Here is a 17,500-nt window from a genome sequence, read left to right as displayed (position 1 = left end):
CGACCAGGTGAAGGGACCCAGCAAAGTCAGTGGTTCAAGCGGACTGGAACGCTTGAGGCGTTTACGACTGATGGGCTGGTTATACGTCCTGGACCTGCAGTCTTCGCTGCCGGAGGCGGAGAATACGTTGGTGGGATTGCCTGTAGTGAGTCAGCAACTCGTGTTTTTTCAGCAGAAAATGCCCTTGCACGCTTGGTGCAGCATCCCGTACCAGGGCCGCACGAACAACGACGACCTTCTGCGGCCAGACCTCTCGGACGTCGAGCTCTTCAACCCGAAGGTAGACGGCCGTTTATCTGGGTGTACGCCGCAGCATCTCCATCCGTTTGATGTTGCCCCAATCTCTGAAACGCTCTCTCCCGTCTCAGTGATGTTTATTAAGAGGAAGGCCAGCGAAGGTTAAGGACTGCATTTAGCGTAGGTAGTAAAATGACTGTTTGCTGTAAGATATTGGTCAAACCAGCAGCTGGCTGCTTTCATAAATGCCTGCCGTTTCCCGTGGATATGATTCGAGCTGTTCCCCCCCCCCCCCTTGAAAAAGGTACGCAAACAAGTAAGATATGCTGTGTTATTAGTTCTCACGTTTAAGACACTCTGCCTTCGTAAAACATTTTCGGATATGTTTTAACATAATTCGTAATGCAGAAAAGCCGGGTGATCATAACTAAACCAAGCACTCATAATAGAGAAATCTGGTCTTCCCCTCCCCGAAAGAAGCGTATTTCCAATATCCAATTCCCGGCATCTAGCAGTGGCTGCGACCGTCATCTTCGCCGTCCTCCGCAGGGCGGCGCGGACCGCGCCGCCGAGCCGATCCAGATGTTGCCCGTGTTCCACGAGGAGTTTGACATTGACGTCGAGGAGAACATGGAGACCATGTTTGTGCCGGAGTTCGAGTGGGGCCAGAGTGCGCACTTCGTGAACGACTTCACCGCCGTGAGTATGCCGCCGAGTCTGGTGCTCGGCACGGCTCGCGTACGCCAGGGCCGTGCTTGTCACTGGCGCCGACAGCTCCATGACTACATTCTCTAGCCGAGCTCCTGTGATGAGTTCTGTCCGTGCTCTCGCGTATTACTCCAGAATTCGTGGGATGAGGTTGGTTGTGGTGGGTAGATATCACACAGCCAAGCATCAGGCATGCGTTCACCAGGCCTATGACACTGAACACTTAAACCGATTGTTTGGAACAGTAAGTTACACCAGGAACATATTCAAGTGTATCATGGCTGTACACAGGATTGTATTCAAAAGGCCTTCTAGAAACTCCTGTGTTCAGAATGCGCACTCAAAGTTTTTGTTCATGCCGCCAGTGCCCATGCAAGGATTGAGAACAGCAAATAGATATTCGCTTTCTTGGCGAGCCCTGCTGATTACGACCGCTAAAATAGTATTTGTGTGTGTAAAAGTCTGCATCCACTCTCCGGGCATATGCTGGGTCCTCCGTTTTTGCAGTGTTTTCGTCCAAACACTGAAATAATCATGCAAAATTGTAGTCTTAATATGGCCCGAACACGAGGCGAGTAACATCTGATGGCACCCGCATTAGATATGGCAGTAGTCTTAGTCCATGATGAAGTCCATAGTCAATGTACACTGAAGAAAACTGGGACATTAACAGTATCTCAGGCGCTCCGCGTATGCCTGCGTGTTATATGCCAGTGAAAAAGCTCCATGCCAAACCTCTCCGGCCTTAAGTCCTTTTTGAAACATTGTTTTATCTTAGGGTATCCCATTGTTTTAATCAATTCGCGGACACTGGCATGCATATGTAAAAAACCAGCAAGAACATACTGCTGCGAGACGGCCGTTAATTGCTGGAAACGCGCTATTCACATTCCGAGACTTGCGTAAACTTAGACGTGCGTTGACGTCGTGAACCGCAGTAACACGGCGTGGCTCATGAATTGTTGACGCGACATACGTTTCTCGAAGATCAAAATAGCAAAGCAGTTCGGCTTCAGCACGGCCGCTCGTTGAAACAGAGACGAAAATCTCATGACTCAGTGGGCTTTGAAGTGGCACGTGCCAGGCTGTCCTTTCAGCTGCGGCCAGTGAATAGTGTCGTCTGCCTGTGGTCTCCAAATAACTTTATGCGGCGCCTGGTGAGCTCACCACATCACTCACGCCGCGGTCACGCTCCGCCGGTCACGTTCCGTCGCGGTCGCGCTTCGCCGGTCACGTTACGTCGCGGTCACGCTCCGCCGGTCACGTTCCGTCGCGGTCGCGCTTCGCCGGTCACGTTACGTCGCGGTCACGCTTCGCCGGTCACGTTACGTCGCGTGACTGCGACCTGCACAAACGGCCGCCTCGCCCGGGGATGCACTGCAAGAGCAGCAAAGGCCAGGGTTTGGGGAACGCACAGACGCTTCGAAACTGTTCGTCCTGTAACGAGTGTCGAAAGTGTATCAAGTGCCACATGAAAAGGCAGAGACGGATGTTGGAGGTTGACACAAACCCCTTTTGCTAAGATACCAAGCGGCACTCATGATTGCACGGCGACACAAGAGTGATTTCCTGTATATGCCGCGGTAGACTGTTGACGGCTTCCTTTGCCCCGTCACCCCTCCTCCCCTTGTTAGCTCCTCCGGACGCCGGACCTGTTCGTCCGCAGGACAGCGCGACGGGCAAGGCCAGCGCGTTCGGGGCGCAGGGGTGACTGCGATGAGATGATTCGGGCGCAGACGCTACAAATTCGTGTGTTTGTAGCATGTATTGTGCGGACTTGCCAGTTTGAAAGAACATTATGTAACGGAAGCGAGAGGGTAAAGGCGAGTTTAAGCGGCGAACCTAACCATTCCTGGATGAAAATGTCGATCCCCGGCTCCATGCCAAATTTGGGCTCCTGGCCAATACTGCGCAGGAGGTATGTAGCAGCCCGCGGACTGGCAAGTGAAGGATAGATGTGCTGAAGCTTGACCTGCATTCTACTGAACTGAGCTGAACTGAACATTCCTTTACATTGGCAACGATTCCTTTTCTCGGACGAACACTTCCAACTCGTGGCAAAGCGTTGGTCGCGCTCTGTTGAGACGGTCACACTGGCTACCAACCTTTGTCTGATCTTTTCTTCCGGTCATTAACTGCCTGCTGAGGAGGTTGTGCAGTTCAGGTGCACTCTTAAATATAGGTACCTCCTATCGGTGTGCACAAAATCTCGCTAGCGGCCTCTCGTTCACAGGCGTCAGGCCACGCCATTCTTAATAAAACCGGCTTTTTCGCGTCTCGGACCACATTGATGAACAGTAAACAAGACCCATGGCGTCGATCATATCAGGGCGTTTTTTGATGCTTTTTTGGGGGGGATTACAAGCCTTGCTAAGCTCGTCACATAATTCACAGCTTCACGTCGGCTTGAACTTGGGCATGCAAATGCAAGTGGATTACAATACAAGGGGCAAATACAAGTACAAAATGCAATGTGTGGCTTCCTCCGCAGCAAAGTTATTTTTGATTCAACAAAAAATAAGTAATTTTTCCTAGGACCTCCGGAACGCAAGTTAACACGGCTGAAATCCAAGGAGAAATCAGGTTCCGTGAGCTGGTTGGGTCAACCCTGCCACCTCAGCCCTCCTCCCAACCGGTTTTAAAAGGTAATATCCCGGCTCAGACGGAGTTCGATCAGTTCTCTCTGACACCAGGACTGACCAGGTATAGCACAGATGTATTGGCGGCGGGACGAGCGTGCAACGCGTCCCGCCGCCTGCCGCGAATGGTATGCGGACATTGGCCTACTTCGTGTTGTATTTGTGGACCGAGGTTGGGCTTGTGAGGACTCCGCTCATCAGGGGGAAGGGATGGTTGTGCTGTGATTGTGGGATCGTGTGCTTCAGACCTAACACCTGTCGCGTTTTGGCTTTCGCGTCGCAATTGGCCTGAGACAGCGACGCCAATGAACATGAAACGCGTCGCGAGGTGACGGAACTAGGATATCTGGTTGGACGCCCGCCCGCCCACCCCTCCTTTTTAGTTGCTGGCACTTCGCGCAAAGCCGTGCCATTAATATTCCTTCTTGGTGTACGGCTGTGTTCTGCCCGTGTGCAGCCGCTGTGCTGTGTCCTGCCCATCTGCACAGCCGCTGTGCTGTGTCTTGCCCGCGTACAAATGCTGTGAAGCTTTCTGTCCGTGCAGAGCAGCTGGCCGCCGCTCTGCCCTCTGCACAGCCGCTGTGCTGTGTCTTGCCCGCGTACAAATGCTGTGAAGCTTTCCGTCCGTGCATAGCAGCTGGCCGCCGCTCTGCCCTCTGCCCGCGTGCAGCGACGTCGCCGCGTGCAGGCCGGTGTGTGAGCGTCGCGCCCCGCTCGCCTGCAGGCCCAGACGGTGATCGTACCGGAGGGTGACGCCAGGCTGCCCTGCCTGCTGATGGAGCTGGACATGCGCACCTTCCTGGAGCCCGGGCCGCTGGCCGAGCGCGTCCGACGCATGGAGAATGGTCAGTGCCGTGCCCTGCGACGCGTGGAAATGCCCGAAGAGAGGGGGGTGGGGGGGGGGGGGGGGGGAGACACGCTGTCGATTGCATTATTTCCATGCACCACAGCGTTAGTGTGTTTCTCATCGTCGGTGACACCACAGTTAATGTGGTTTTTAACGCGTGTGTGCGTGTTGGCCGCCTCGCCGCCTCCGCCCTACTGCGGGTGGGGCGCTGGCTCCACGAAGACCGGCCGTGGCAGCACACCGCTGTTCGTGGTGCCGCACAGCGCGGCCACGTCTCCGTGGGGTCGTCGTTGCCGGCCCGTCACCTGGACGGCGCGCTGGCGACGCCGGAGCCTGCTGACCCCGGGTGCGCCCGTGTCCGGCGACAGGTGACGATCAGCCGGACCCGACGCTGGTGACGCAGGAGACTATGTCGATCCGGCTGCCGGCGCTGACCGACGGCGTCAGCTCGCACATCCGCCGCGCATGCGCGGGCGTGGCCATCTTCGCCCTGGAGAGACGCAACGGTAAGGCGGCGGCCGCGGAGACGCCGCCGGCCAGGCAGGGCGAGGGCTGAGGTGGATGGACCGTGAAGTGCCCTGCGGTCAGGAAGACCAAGACACGCCCGGTTTGAGATGTGCTGCCTCTGGCGGCCAATAGGTGGCGTCGAGTGTGACCGCCTGGCGGCTTTGAACATGGACGTAGCCATACCCGTCACGCCAACGTGGCCTGTTTTTGCTTTGGTACCATTGTGTGTGGTGAAAGCACAAAATAGTACAATTTGCAATATTACAATATGCCGAAAAGATGCTGTGTCGGGGCCCGACCGTCTCCATTGGTTACCCCATGATAGTTGAATTTGCCGACGAAACACATTCACAGATAAGGGTGACAAAAACCTGGGCATACCCCCCCCCCCCCCCCAAAAAAGTTGTTATAGCCGGAATGCTGCAATAATAATATGTTTATGTTCCCTTCCGATCGAATGAGTATTCTCTACTGTAAAATGTATAAGGCCTTTTATGCGCAGGTAATTAATCACGTATAGGACTTGGGAGTCGGCGCGCTCCGGTGGCATGTGATCAGCAATCGTATGCGTTTGTGTGTGTGTGCTATTCCAAGTGTGGCGGAGGAATTTCGAATAATGTGACGGAAAGTGACGCTGTCACGTGACGACCGCTACTGCAAAACTCCCATGGGCAAGGTCAGCACTTTCACAGACGGGCCTTCTACGCAGTAAAGCTTCCGCGGAGCGGACCTGTTGGCGTGGTGACTCGTGAAATTGTACATACTGCCTCAAGGTTGCGCGTGAAATCTGCTTGCGCGGAGTTTGATCGTTGTTTTATCTTGGCGTCAAGACTATCAAAGTTCCCCACGCCGACTGTCACCGCTGGTTGTCAGTCGTTATATTGGTAGAGTGGCTGTTTGCGCCATAGGTGATGTAACATTAACGTTTTTCAAACCTGCGTGATTGATTTATATCAGTTCATTGCATGCATTATTTATCTTAGTTTATCATGGCCATATTTCTTAACCATCGTTGCGTGCACGGATTTGGTTTCAATTGAGGTAAGTGGTAATGCGATCAGAATTTCCGCCCACATTTTCGACCCCGGTCCGCCTGTTTGTAATGTTCCCGCCCTCGCTGCTTACTGCGCTCGCGCTCGTTAGCCCAAACGTTCCATCTTGCTCCGTCTACAACGGCTATATGAAGCTGTGAGTGGTGGATATGGGGGAAAGCGAGGGGGCTGAGGCGGGCTGTACGTGCATACCTGAGAGGGCTGATGTGGCCTGCCCGTATTCGAACACGAATTTTCATATCTACAGCACACTGTTGAAACTATGCAGGTGGAAAGTTATGCTGTATTTAAATCGTTCACTAGCAGAGCTCCTCCAGAAGACGTGCTGGCAAGTTGGAATGGCGGAATGCATCGCGATTCTATTGAGCCACAACTGGACGAAATACTCTCATTTGGAAACGGCGCTCATCAAAAGACAAATATCTGCTGCACGCGCAGTGAAAATGTGCGTAAAGGATTTTTCCTGTTTTTAGTGTATTCCTTTCCTTGAGGGCGAGGCGTTCACCTCTGCAAAAAATTCCCACACCTGTCGCCGCCCCGCTCAAGGTCAGGAGGCACAGATCAGTCGCGATGCCAGTGAGCGAACCCCGTGGCCGAGCGGATAAGATCGACCACGCGGCCACGCGGCACGCGGTGTAGGCCCCGTTAGAGCGTGAACTGTTCGACCCCACTGCTACTGGGTGTGGGATATTCATGAGCCTGTGGTTCGACGAGATCACTTCCTCGTACGATCGCAAAACGAACAAAATTTGGGCGGAACTGGTCCGCAGGGCATCTCCACGTGTCGGATGGTCACGTGACCCTGCTGGCCTGAACTGAAGGGAGGGCCATGGAAGTCAGTCCTAAAGAGGTATCCGATGCGTGCAGACCCCCCGTCGGGTCACCAAAAAGCCATCAAACGCTAGATGCCTCTCGACCATAAGGGACAACCCCTGGAAAATAGCACGGGCAAGAAGAGTTCAATGGGAATGGTGACCGAAATCGTCGCGGCCAAGTCTTCCCGAAGACTGGCCTGTGTACAGGAAAGCTGGTCGAAACACTGACGGCAGAGCAGCACCCGGTGTCAAGGCAGACGGTGCACAGGTATTTGAAGACGTGTTTACGCCCAAACCCGCTCAAACCGCACCGGCCACCAAGGCTAACAGCGCAGGAGATGAAACGGCCGGAGTCGGATGCGGCGCGCAGGGCCAGGAACACAACAACTCTTTACTCTCGTCTTGTCTTGAGTCTTGACCCGCCCAATCGACGGAATGCTGTGTGCGTTGGGGCACATAGCGAGTCTGAGGCTCCGGTCACGGAGGCCGTGAAACAGCCGCTGAGCAGTGTGGTGTGCGGAATGGGGAGCTGTCGTGGCCGGCTGACCTACGTGCCGGTCCCCGAGAGCGAGCCGTCACATCAGACTTGACGCGGATGAGGTGCCGAGGGCGACCACGCCCGCGGTGCGCCGGCGGAATGACCGAGCCCTGCTCACAGGGCATCTATTGACGGAATGGCGCGCCGCACAATACACGGGAGCTCTGCGCGCACGAGGCGAACGCGGTGTGGTCTGGCAGAGATCCATGACCTGTCATCCGATGGAGAACTTGTCAGTTGTGCAAGGACGGAACAGTAAACCACGCGCCGCTCGTCGCTTGTGTTCGCATCACTGACGCTGAAAGAAGGGATCATCAACTGCGAGACGCCTGTATAAACAGGGGCCGGCAGGCGTCTTGCCAAGGACGGCCAGCCAGCTGTGGAGCGGCTGTGGTGTGGCATTGTCACACGACGACCACGCCCTAAGGTCTGCTCTCATCATGTCCTGGTACCATGCGCGTTGGCGAAAGAGACGGATGAAAAAACAAACTTTGGTTGAGGTGAGATTGTACGACTGCTCATGTAGGCTCCTGGCGCAAACAGCGTAGTCTGCTATCATGTGCGGATGAAGATCATAAAAGTCTGTGGTATGGCTGTGTCGTATGCAAGGAAACTAGGGATGTTTCTGTTCAATGATGGCAACAGACCCCGTGCGCGCTCGACAAGAGGTGAGCTTCACAACAAAGAATGCAGCTCCCAGACGAAACCTAGACGCTCGATCATGTCAGCGACGCAAAATAACTGACATTGGTCGAAAGCTGGAAGGCTCAGTGAAAGCTCCAGAGGACTTGCAAGTGGCTTGGCTTGTTGACTTTTCCCATCGCTTCGGAACAAGTCACGTAAGTAAACTGGTGTTTGTCGGGCATGAGATGACCTATGCCACTGCGTTGGAGCTTTTCATGGAGAAATGCTTGGGGACACCATCGGCAGCGCAGGCACCAATTCCGCGCCTCCTACGCGCAGCTCGGATACGACGCGGCAGAAGTGACTGCTCACACATATGCAAACTCGGTTGGAACATGACACAGTCTGATCGGCGGCTCATCATGACAACAGCGACCCGCGAAGCAACGACCGACCGCACGGTCTCGACACCGGTCTTGGGGAAGACCGACTCAGTGCGTCGGGCTCCATGCTAGGTGCCCACGTCTGGCTGCCGGGCTCACCGCCGATAGCGGGACGGAGACAGTGACGCCTGGAGCCGGGCCCCTCCTCGGCGGTTCACCTGCTAGCATCGTTTGTAGGGTGCCGTAGGACAGCCGCGCGCGCCGGCCGGTTTCGCTGACGGCTGTCACCTTGCCTCCCGGACGGGACGCGGCCCGCCGGCCGACCGTGGTGCGGGGTACCGTCGGAAGCTGGCGGCGCACTGCGGTATCTAGCCCTGCAGCGGCGTCTGACGGCGTGGACATGAAGTACACGCAGGCAGTTCCTAGTGAATGAGGTACGCATGCTACAGTTCAGCGTCATTGGCGGTGAACACAGGCAACCGGTCCGCCACCGAAAATCCTCATTTCAGGGTGGCGGTAGTGTAGTGGTTAGCGGTAGTGGCGTCGAGGTAGCGGTAGTGTAATGGTGGTAGTGTAGTGGTTAGCGGTAGTGGTGTCGGGGTAACGGTAGTGTAGTGGTAGTGTAGTGGCGTCTGCATTAACCACTGCACGTCTGAGAAACCAGAAGTACGGGGTTCGATATCCCTGTCAGGGTAGGGGGAGGGGGGGGGGGGGCAGGCGACGCCATAAAGCCTCAGCAGCTGAGTGCGTCGTAAAGCCCCAATGCCGCGCACACACACGATCCTCATTTCTGCGGACTTCCGTCAGCAGTGGAGTTGGTCGGCATCCACAAACGCTGAGCCGTGCGCGGGCCGTGTCGTGAGGATCAAATGACACGGCTTCACACTATGGCCAACGACAGACTCATCAGCGTTCGTAACATGACGTCCAGATTCGATCCTCATCGCGGAAATGGAGCAGCAGAGATAACGATGCAGGGGATATTTGTTTCCAAGTCCAGTTAGGTGAGCACCGACGGTTTGACTCCGTGCACATGCAGACTGCAGTTCGTATTACCCCTAGAATGACTGATCCAGGACGCCGAAATAGCACGTGCTGCAGCTGAACATCAGAACTGTCAAGGCCCCCGGCGAGGCGGGCGCCAGCGGCAGGCAGAGGTCAGGTACGTAGAGCGAAATACCGCGCTGTTGTCCCGTGCTTGCCGGCTGAGTTCACAGCGACTCACGCTCAGATGATGGGGGGGGGGGGGGGGGAAGCGAGGGGACGAAGTGGCGGTTTGGAAAGCAGCCCTTTTAACTCCCTGCATCTCGCACGAGCACGCCTACCCCTCGCAGCCACGGTCGTCGCCCGTCTCCGCCACTGCGAGCTGGGAGTCGCGCGTCACGGTTTGACGTCTTGGCACGCTCGGCTTTAGCCACAGGCTCAGACAAAACCGCTGAGTTCGAGCGGCAGAGCCTTCCGAAGTAGCGACGGGATGATGAGTTACGTGACGACCAGGAGGGGTTTTAGCCCCTCCCCCGTCAGGTCCGAGTGCAGGTTTCATCACGACACTTCGGAATATTATTGTGGAATCTGGTGATCAGGAAAATTATTTTGGTTTTCAATCTCAAAGACACTACCATGGGTAATGACGTGTACAGCCCAACACCTGTAATTTAGTAACAAGACTAGCACGTGATAGCCGAGTGCATATACACGGTGTGCAGCTGAAACAACTGTTTATGGCACCAGGGCAAACCAACATCGATTGCTCATTGATACACTAGGTGGTGCACAGCCGAGTGCATATACACGGTGTGCAGCTGAAACAACTGTTTAAGGCACCAGGGCAAACCAACATCGATTGCTCATTGATACACTAGGTGGTGTACCTATCAGCGTTTGTGTGGTATGTTAGTTTGTTTGCAGTGCGTAGGTTCTATCAATGAGGCTGGAACTCAATCGTAAAATTCCCTCCCCCCCCCCCCATCGCAAGTCACAGTAGCCCCAGCCGTCGCAAATCACAGTAGCCTCCCTTCGTGAATGCTGGCTGCGCGCCTGATGACGGCCAGTCGATTGCGGCGTCATTGACAGCGCCTCCAGCCTCGTTCCTCCTCCGGACCCACGTGTGGCGCTGGCTGTGCGCCTGATGATGGCCAGTCGATTGCGGCGCCATTAACAGCGCCTCCAGCCTCGGTCCTCCTCTGCGCCCGCGACGTCTGTCGCTGGCCGCGCGCCTTCCGCGGTGCACGCGCGCTCCGGCCGGCGGCCGCTGGTCACGGCCCCGGCGGACGAACGCTCCCACGGCCCGGCGGACGAACGCTCCCGCGGCCCGGCGGACGAACGCTCCCACGGCCCGGCGGACGAACGCTCCCACGGCCCGGCGGACGAACGCTCCCGCGGCCCGGCGGACGAACGCTCCCACGGCCCGGCGACGAACGCTCCCACGGCCCGGCGGACGAACGCTCCCACGGCCCGGCGCGCCGCAGGTGTTACGTGTCGCCGCGCGCGGCCGGTGTTCTTGTATGGCGATGTAACTGCAGCGGCCGCGGCGGCCAGTCGTAAAGGAAGCCAGGCGCTGAATCCGCAGCAGCGTTGCTCTCGCCAATTTGGGCAAGCGCGCACATTTCTATCGTTAAGGGTCCGCCGCACTGCAGCCGCAGTCGGTAGGCGACTGTCATACTCAAGTCGCAGTCGGTAGGCGACTGTCATACTCAAGTCGCAGTCGGTAGGCGACTGTCATACTCAAGTCGCAGTCGGTAGGTGACTGTCATACTCCAGTCGCAGTCGGTAGGCGACTGCCATACTCCAGTCGCAGTCGGGGTTGACCGTCATACTGTAATTGCAGTCGGTAGGTGGCTGTCAAACCGCACATTTGCGGTCAGTAGCGGCTGCCACACTGCACTCGCAGTCGGTAGGCGACTGCCATACTGCACTCGCAGCCGGTGGGTGACTGTCGTACTCGGTCACCGAAGATAGGAAAACCATCGAAATCGGGATGAGAAGAATTTCAATAATTTCGTTGAGGCGTGTGATTTGATCAGCTGATGGACTGACCACCGGCTACAAATGCCTGCGGGGCATATAACTGTCCCAAATAAAGCACCGTGCACTGAAGTTCCCTTTCTATCCGATCATGACCCAGACTGGTGTGGGTCGGCGGAGCAGATCCGTTGGAAAGACGGCGCAGGCAGGAGCGGGCTCCGAGGTGGACGGACTCCTGGAACGTCCGAATTGGCGCTATCTCCTGTCGACACGGGTCGGGTCTCCCGAGCTATCTCCTAACGCCTCAGCGATGACTGCGGGGCAGCGGTATGACCCTGGAGCAGACTGCAAGTTGAGTGGACTTGCTACAAACACTTGCTACAAAGTGAAACTTTGACGTGCTGACGCAGCGTGTCGTGGCCGTGGACCGCCGTGGAGCGTCGAGCCGTGCAGGAGCCGCGCTTACAGATGTCTTCCAGGCTGATGTGGAGGGAAGAACTGCTGACGAATCGTTAAAAACTGTTGATGCAAAAAAAGCTAGCGAACACGAGGCAAAACGGGACCAATAAAGCGAGAACTAGGGCCTGGTTGAGATGGAAAAGGGGTTGATGGCATTTTATTTTGATTGACGTTTAGATTCAGTGATTGGTAGGGGCACCGAGTGTGCAAGTTTTTCGAGAGCTTTGTCACAGAAGAAGATTGTACCGCAAGAAACTACTACAAATGAAAATGAAGGTGCTATTGAACTGGTTGCCGAGCTCGGTGGTGGGGGAGGGACATCTTTTCTTTACTTCACGCCATCACTTAACGCTTTTGCTGGAAAACCCGTCGAGAGTGTTTTGACAGTTGGCAGTGCCACAAGAGGACCCAATTTCTTCCGTGTCCAGCTCGGACCCCCGTCAGGCGTGTAGGCTTCTTCCTTGTCTAGCTTGGACCCCAGACCTACGTCAGGACCTCCGTCAGGTGTAGGGGCGTTTGAATACCCTGACGGCAGGCCAATATCAGCCCATGTTGGGAGAGGAGGGCCCGGCAGTTTTCCAGAGGAAGATCCTGACAACGTTGCTCATGAGTTCAGCCCAGACCAAAGAATACTGGGTGATCTGTTCATGGCTGTTCAGTCGGGAGATGCGCTGTCGGACTTTTGATGCATGTGTGATGCAATGTGATGCAGATGTGACAAGTGTGATGCGAATGTGATATTTGCGTCACACTTGCTTCACTCGTACATTGGAACGGTGCAGTCGCCAAGAGATCCGAACAGGCTCGTTTGCCGGATGTTAAACCGCTGCGGACCAGCGCGGCTCTCATTCAAGCGACAGCCGTGCTGCGCAGAGGGCGCGCACGTGCTCCTCTCAGCGTGCGCCTGTCGCGAGGTCCGCCGGATGGGGGCCGGGCCGTGGCTGAGCTCGGGGTCCAGGGAACGCCTCACTACGAGGCCGTTCTGCTCGCGGTACCGGGCGACGCCGGTGTAGATGTCAGCAGGGAGGCAGTCGGCGACAGCAGTAGATGTCAGCAGGGAGACAGTCGGCGACAGCAGTAGATGTCAGCAGGGAGACAGTCGGCGACAGCAGTAGTGTCAGCAGGGAGACAGTCGGCGACGCAGTAGATGTCAGCAGGGAGCAGTCGGCGACAGCAGTAGATGTCAGCAGGGAGACAGTCGGCGACAGCAGTAGATGTCAGCAGGGAGACAGTCGGCGACAGCAGTAGATGTCAGCAGGGAGACAGTCGGCGACAGCAGTAGATGTCAGCAGGGAGACAGTCGGCGACAGCGGTAGATGTCAGCAGGGAGACAGCCGGCGACAGCAGTAGATGTCAGCAGGGAGACAGTCGGCGACGCCGGTGTAGATGTCATCAGGGAGACAGTCGGCGACAGCAGTAAATGTCAGCAGGGAGACAGTCGGCAACAGCAGTAGATGTCAGTAGGGAGACAGTCGGCGACAGCAGTAGATGTCAGCAGGGAGACAGTCGGCGACAGCAGTAGGTGTCAACAGGGAGACAGACTGATGCCGGCCGGCTGCGACGGCGAGTCTGTGCAATGGATTGGACCACGATCCCCAAGATGAGTTTTGACGCTGCTGCCCACGTCGATCTCATCGATTGGGAAGTCCCACGTCACTCGGCACGCGGCCTGGAAGTCGGTGGATAGATATCCGCTCTGTGGAGACTAGAAATGTCATCCGAAAGGGGTTTTATACAGTCGTAAGGGTTTCAACTGCGTGCGGAAGTTTTTCACTATTGCCCGTGAAAGGTCAAGGAAAAGGTCCAAGTTGACATGCTCTAATGGCCAGTAAGCTGACTGCCGGGCCTCCAGGGACGAGCCGATGCCGGGCCTCCGCAGCAGTTCCGTGGTGAGGGTGGTTCGATGGATGATCGCCACACTACCACCGTCGCGTACGCCTCTCGTGTCCCTACGCCCTGTGGTGTACCCGTGAAGCCAAAGTGTGCTGCTGACCATTCTCGAGCTTCTTTTACGAAACGAGTGTATTAACTTCGTCGCGTAGCCGAAGGAATCTTCTGGGTGCATTGCTTTACAAGCGGATGTTTTACGAACGGATGGGATCTCTCGGCCTCGCTAGCTGAGTACTCTTCGAGGGGTGTGTTGCAATTTGAGAAAGGAGTAGAGATGCGCAGCTACATCCGGGTAATGTTTGATGTTTCAGGCATTTTGAATCCACATTCGTGACTTGCGTTCGTGTTGATCCCGAGAAACTCACCATGCCACGGAGGGTTCAGTGCACGCCCAGATTTTGCGAAATCGGTTCCGCCCATAACAGTTATCACCGTTCATTGAAGCCGCTGTTGGAACCGCAAAGCGTCCCTAATCAGGACAGCTGCGTCTGATGTCCCAGTCCAAACACTTGCAGCACTAAAACCACCAATTTTTTTCTTAAATATTTATAGTCGTGATCATCGGAAGCTCCTGCGACCCGTGTCGTGCAGTCGATAACGTGGCTGCCAGGACGCGCTGTGCAGGGCGCCCGCGCTCTCCCCGCACGCCCCGCACGCCCCGCCGGACCCAGCCGACCCCGCTGACCGTCGGCGATCCGTTCCAGTCTTCAAGCGCTCCGCGGACGGCGAGCGGACCGGCAGCGCCAAGTTCGCTGTCTACGGCGGCCGCGGCATCGTCCAGTACACCATCACCAACCTGGCGGACGCCGTGTAGAGGGTGCAGCGCGCCAGCGCCGGGACGGCCTGCGCCGGCGCCGTACATCCTCCCCCCCTCCCCCCCCCCCCCCCCCCTGTGGTTATTAGACGCGAGCCGTAACGTGGCGGGCTCGTTAGATGTTTACTCCACCCGCTATGCCACTCGTAAAGGAACTAGTCTGTAGTTGCCGGCTGTCTCGCCGACGTTTGCCGTAGAGCGCAGAGCCTCGACGCCAGACGGCCGCTGCTTTGTGTTGTATTCTCTCGCTGCTCGTGCGGGCGGCGGCGCCCGATGTGACGGGTCTTTCCGCGTCCTCGCAGTTCGGTTCCCGTAGCTTGTCTGTCGGGGGCGCTTCGTAGGGGGCCTTGCCTCTCGTCGGCTACCAGCAACGCACTCATGGCTGTCGCGCCGCTGTTCGCTGCGGCTGTCGCGCCGCTGTCGGGCGCGGCTGCCGCGCCGCTATCCGCTGCGGCTCGGCCCGATCCACCCACGCTCCGAGCGACAGTGATGTTGTCACCTGCTCCGAAGCTGGCTCCGGTGTGGTGAGCGGTGCTCTGTGCGGATGTCTCGGACTCAAGGTCTTGACATTGCTAAAATTATCTGCCTGTCAGCATCGATCTTGCGCGGCAGTGGCGATCGTTCTCTCGGTGTTTTGACGCTCGTATTTTCTCGCCGCCGTCTCCGTTGCTTCTATAAGGCTCCTGGACGTGCCGCGGGCTCAGAGGGCGCCGCGCCGCACGTGGCTAAGGGCGCACGTCAAAGCTTGCCCGCAGTCTGCGGTTCTGCGGTGAGGCGCGACCCAGAGGATGCGTTGCTCAGGCCTGTGAACCATTCCACTCGCCATGTGCAGAGACAGCTGCATTCTGCTGAGCTCGGCGGGGCGACGCTTCAGTCATCCCGCGGCCCCATCCTGTGTCACACAGCTGTCGGCAGTGCCGGGCGAGTTCACCTTTGATCGGGACGTCCCTTCCGCGAGTGACGGTCGGATTGTCCGTGACACCGTGACTGTGTGCGTTACTCTCCTGTATTCCTCCGGGGTTGGCGCCGCCACGCGGCCCCTGCTGGCCAGTTGACTGTACCGTGCGATCGTGAAATAAAGACAGGTCGGCGTCAGCGCCACCGTGCTGGCCAGTCGTCACACGACGTCCGTGGAAGCCAACGTTGGCCGTTCCTGCCCTCCGGCGCCTGGGGCCAACTTCCCCCCCCCCCTCGAGGAAGACATCCGGATCAGTGATGATTTTGTGTAGACATCTGATGATAGCCCATGGCGGCTTTAAATGGTAGCTTTCATCCTAGTTGTAGGTGGTGAGGTGTCGGTTTGCGTCGCGCCACTGTGATCGTCAGACTTGCTGTAAGCTGGCCCGATGAGCACCGGGTCTTTCGGCAAGTTTGCAGGTCTTAACGCGGACAGAATGATCGATATTCATTACATCAGGAGGTACTGGTTAAACGCCATTAGGCTTTTCCCACGACTTTATTTTTCACTTGTTTTAGTTTTAACACACACATCAGTTTTAACACTTGTGCTTTTAGCAAAACTCACAAGCTATAAGCTAAAACACAGCCTAAGTCGGTTGCAGTGAGACCACGCAGAGAGTGGTTTCACTGCGACCTAATTTACATCGGGACCCCCTAATGCCATCAGATGATTCATGCTGTACCCACGCGTACCTTAGCAACCGCAGGTTTGCGCGGCCCGACAAGCTTGCTGCACTGCACGGCGCTACTACTCGACGCAGTAAACCCTGCCCCGTGGGGCGTACGTTAACTGATCCGTCCGGCACGTGCACCTTTGTTCTTGTCGCAGCTTGCGTTAGCTGCCGTCAGAGCAACACCGCACATTTTCTGGAAGCCTCGCAATTTCTCGGAAACTGCAGTAATTTGTGACCGGAATATTAAGCACGGATTTCTCAAGATCTAATTCACGGAGGTGTGCACACTGTCCAAACATCATTCCGTATGGGAAATTTAGTTGGCGGCGAATATGTTATCAATATTTGAGCATTGACGGCGAATATGTTATCGATATTTGAGCATTGGCATGGGTAACAGGTCGTCCCAAGTTTCCCCGACATTTTGAAAGCACTACTAAAGTAGTGCGACTCATTTAGCTCAATAACACCATTTCTCAATGGATGAATGCTAGCAATTCGCGACTTTTCGATGCAAGGGACCTCACCGGGTGTCGTTGAAACCTTGGCCACGAAGCATCCCTCCTGATCCTAGTGAATTATGTTTGGTGGTCGTGTATCTGCTCATAGTTCCATAAATTAACGCGAGCTTAATCGGTCGCGGTGAAGCCACGCGGAGGGCAGGTCTCACACTGACGTGAGGAATTATCGACGAGTGCTAGCAAGCAGCTGTTGCCACTAGAGTACAGTACAGCCGACGCGTCCTTGCTCACCATGTTGGGAGGCTGGGATGCGGACAGTTACCCACGGGACACCCTCGGTGCCGGGATGGAAAGGTTTCTAGCAGGCGCTCATACAGAGCCTTGGAAAGGAGGGGGGGGGGGGGAGGTTATGTTGTTATATTATATTGTATAGTATATGTTATATTATATAGTTGATGAAGGGCCCCCTTGTAGTAAAAGCCTCCCCCAAGAAAATTTGCTGGATGCAGCCCATTTGTTCATGAGGGCATGCTTTTATTTGTTTTTCATTTTGCCTTCTAAAACAGGAAAAGAGACCAGAAGCCAACGCGAGATCAATTCTGCCAAAATTTTATGTCCAATCAACTGAAGAACCTGTGTTAGACCACAGGTAAGACATCACCAGCCTTCTGTATTTTTTCATGATTTAGTGGCCGTTTTTAAACTGATAGATAGAATCTTTATCTGGGCTGTACAGAGATATTAAGGATACCGCGAATGTAGATCGAAAGGAGTCAAGAATTGGTTTTGGCAGACAAATTATGTTTGCCTGGAGACCTCAACGCCCGGTCAGAATTGATCAGTGGTGCAAGTTGTGTAACGTAGTTTGGGCATGCGCGCTCGCAAATGTTGGCAACCAAACCTCGATGTCAGCCGTCGTGATCTCCAT

At 55.8% G+C, this 17,500-nt stretch overlaps 1 protein-coding gene across 4 annotated transcripts in view; it reads left to right on the top strand.

Annotated features, from left to right (window-relative positions):
* The window catches only part of LOC119096356 (uncharacterized), a 20,662-nt gene extending 5,059 nt beyond the window's left edge, over positions 1-15,603 (top strand). For 3 of the 4 annotated variants that reach the window (XM_037219204.1, XM_037219205.1, XM_037219206.1), the window contains exons 4-8: positions 173-280; positions 787-936; positions 4,309-4,429; positions 4,800-4,937; positions 14,368-15,603. In XM_037219204.1, the coding sequence (XP_037075099.1) occupies positions 173-280; positions 787-936; positions 4,309-4,429; positions 4,800-4,937; positions 14,368-14,477 (627 nt within the window). In that variant the 3' untranslated portion in view covers positions 14,478-15,603. The remainder of the gene's footprint in view (positions 1-172; positions 281-786; positions 937-4,308; positions 4,430-4,799; positions 4,938-14,367) is intronic. The other variant, XM_037219207.1, reaches the window with a different exon arrangement.
* Positions 15,604-17,500: the final 1,897 nt, after the last annotated feature.

The sequence above is a fragment of the Pollicipes pollicipes genome, unplaced genomic scaffold, assembly GCF_011947565.3.
Source record: "Pollicipes pollicipes isolate AB1234 unplaced genomic scaffold, Ppol_2.1 Scaffold_4295;HRSCAF=5057_pilon_pilon_pilon, whole genome shotgun sequence".
Classification (NCBI taxonomy): Eukaryota; Metazoa; Arthropoda; class Thecostraca; order Pollicipedomorpha; family Pollicipedidae; genus Pollicipes; species Pollicipes pollicipes.
The sequence above is the reverse complement of the archived record's forward strand: the minus strand, read 5'-3'. Positions and strand labels throughout refer to the sequence as shown.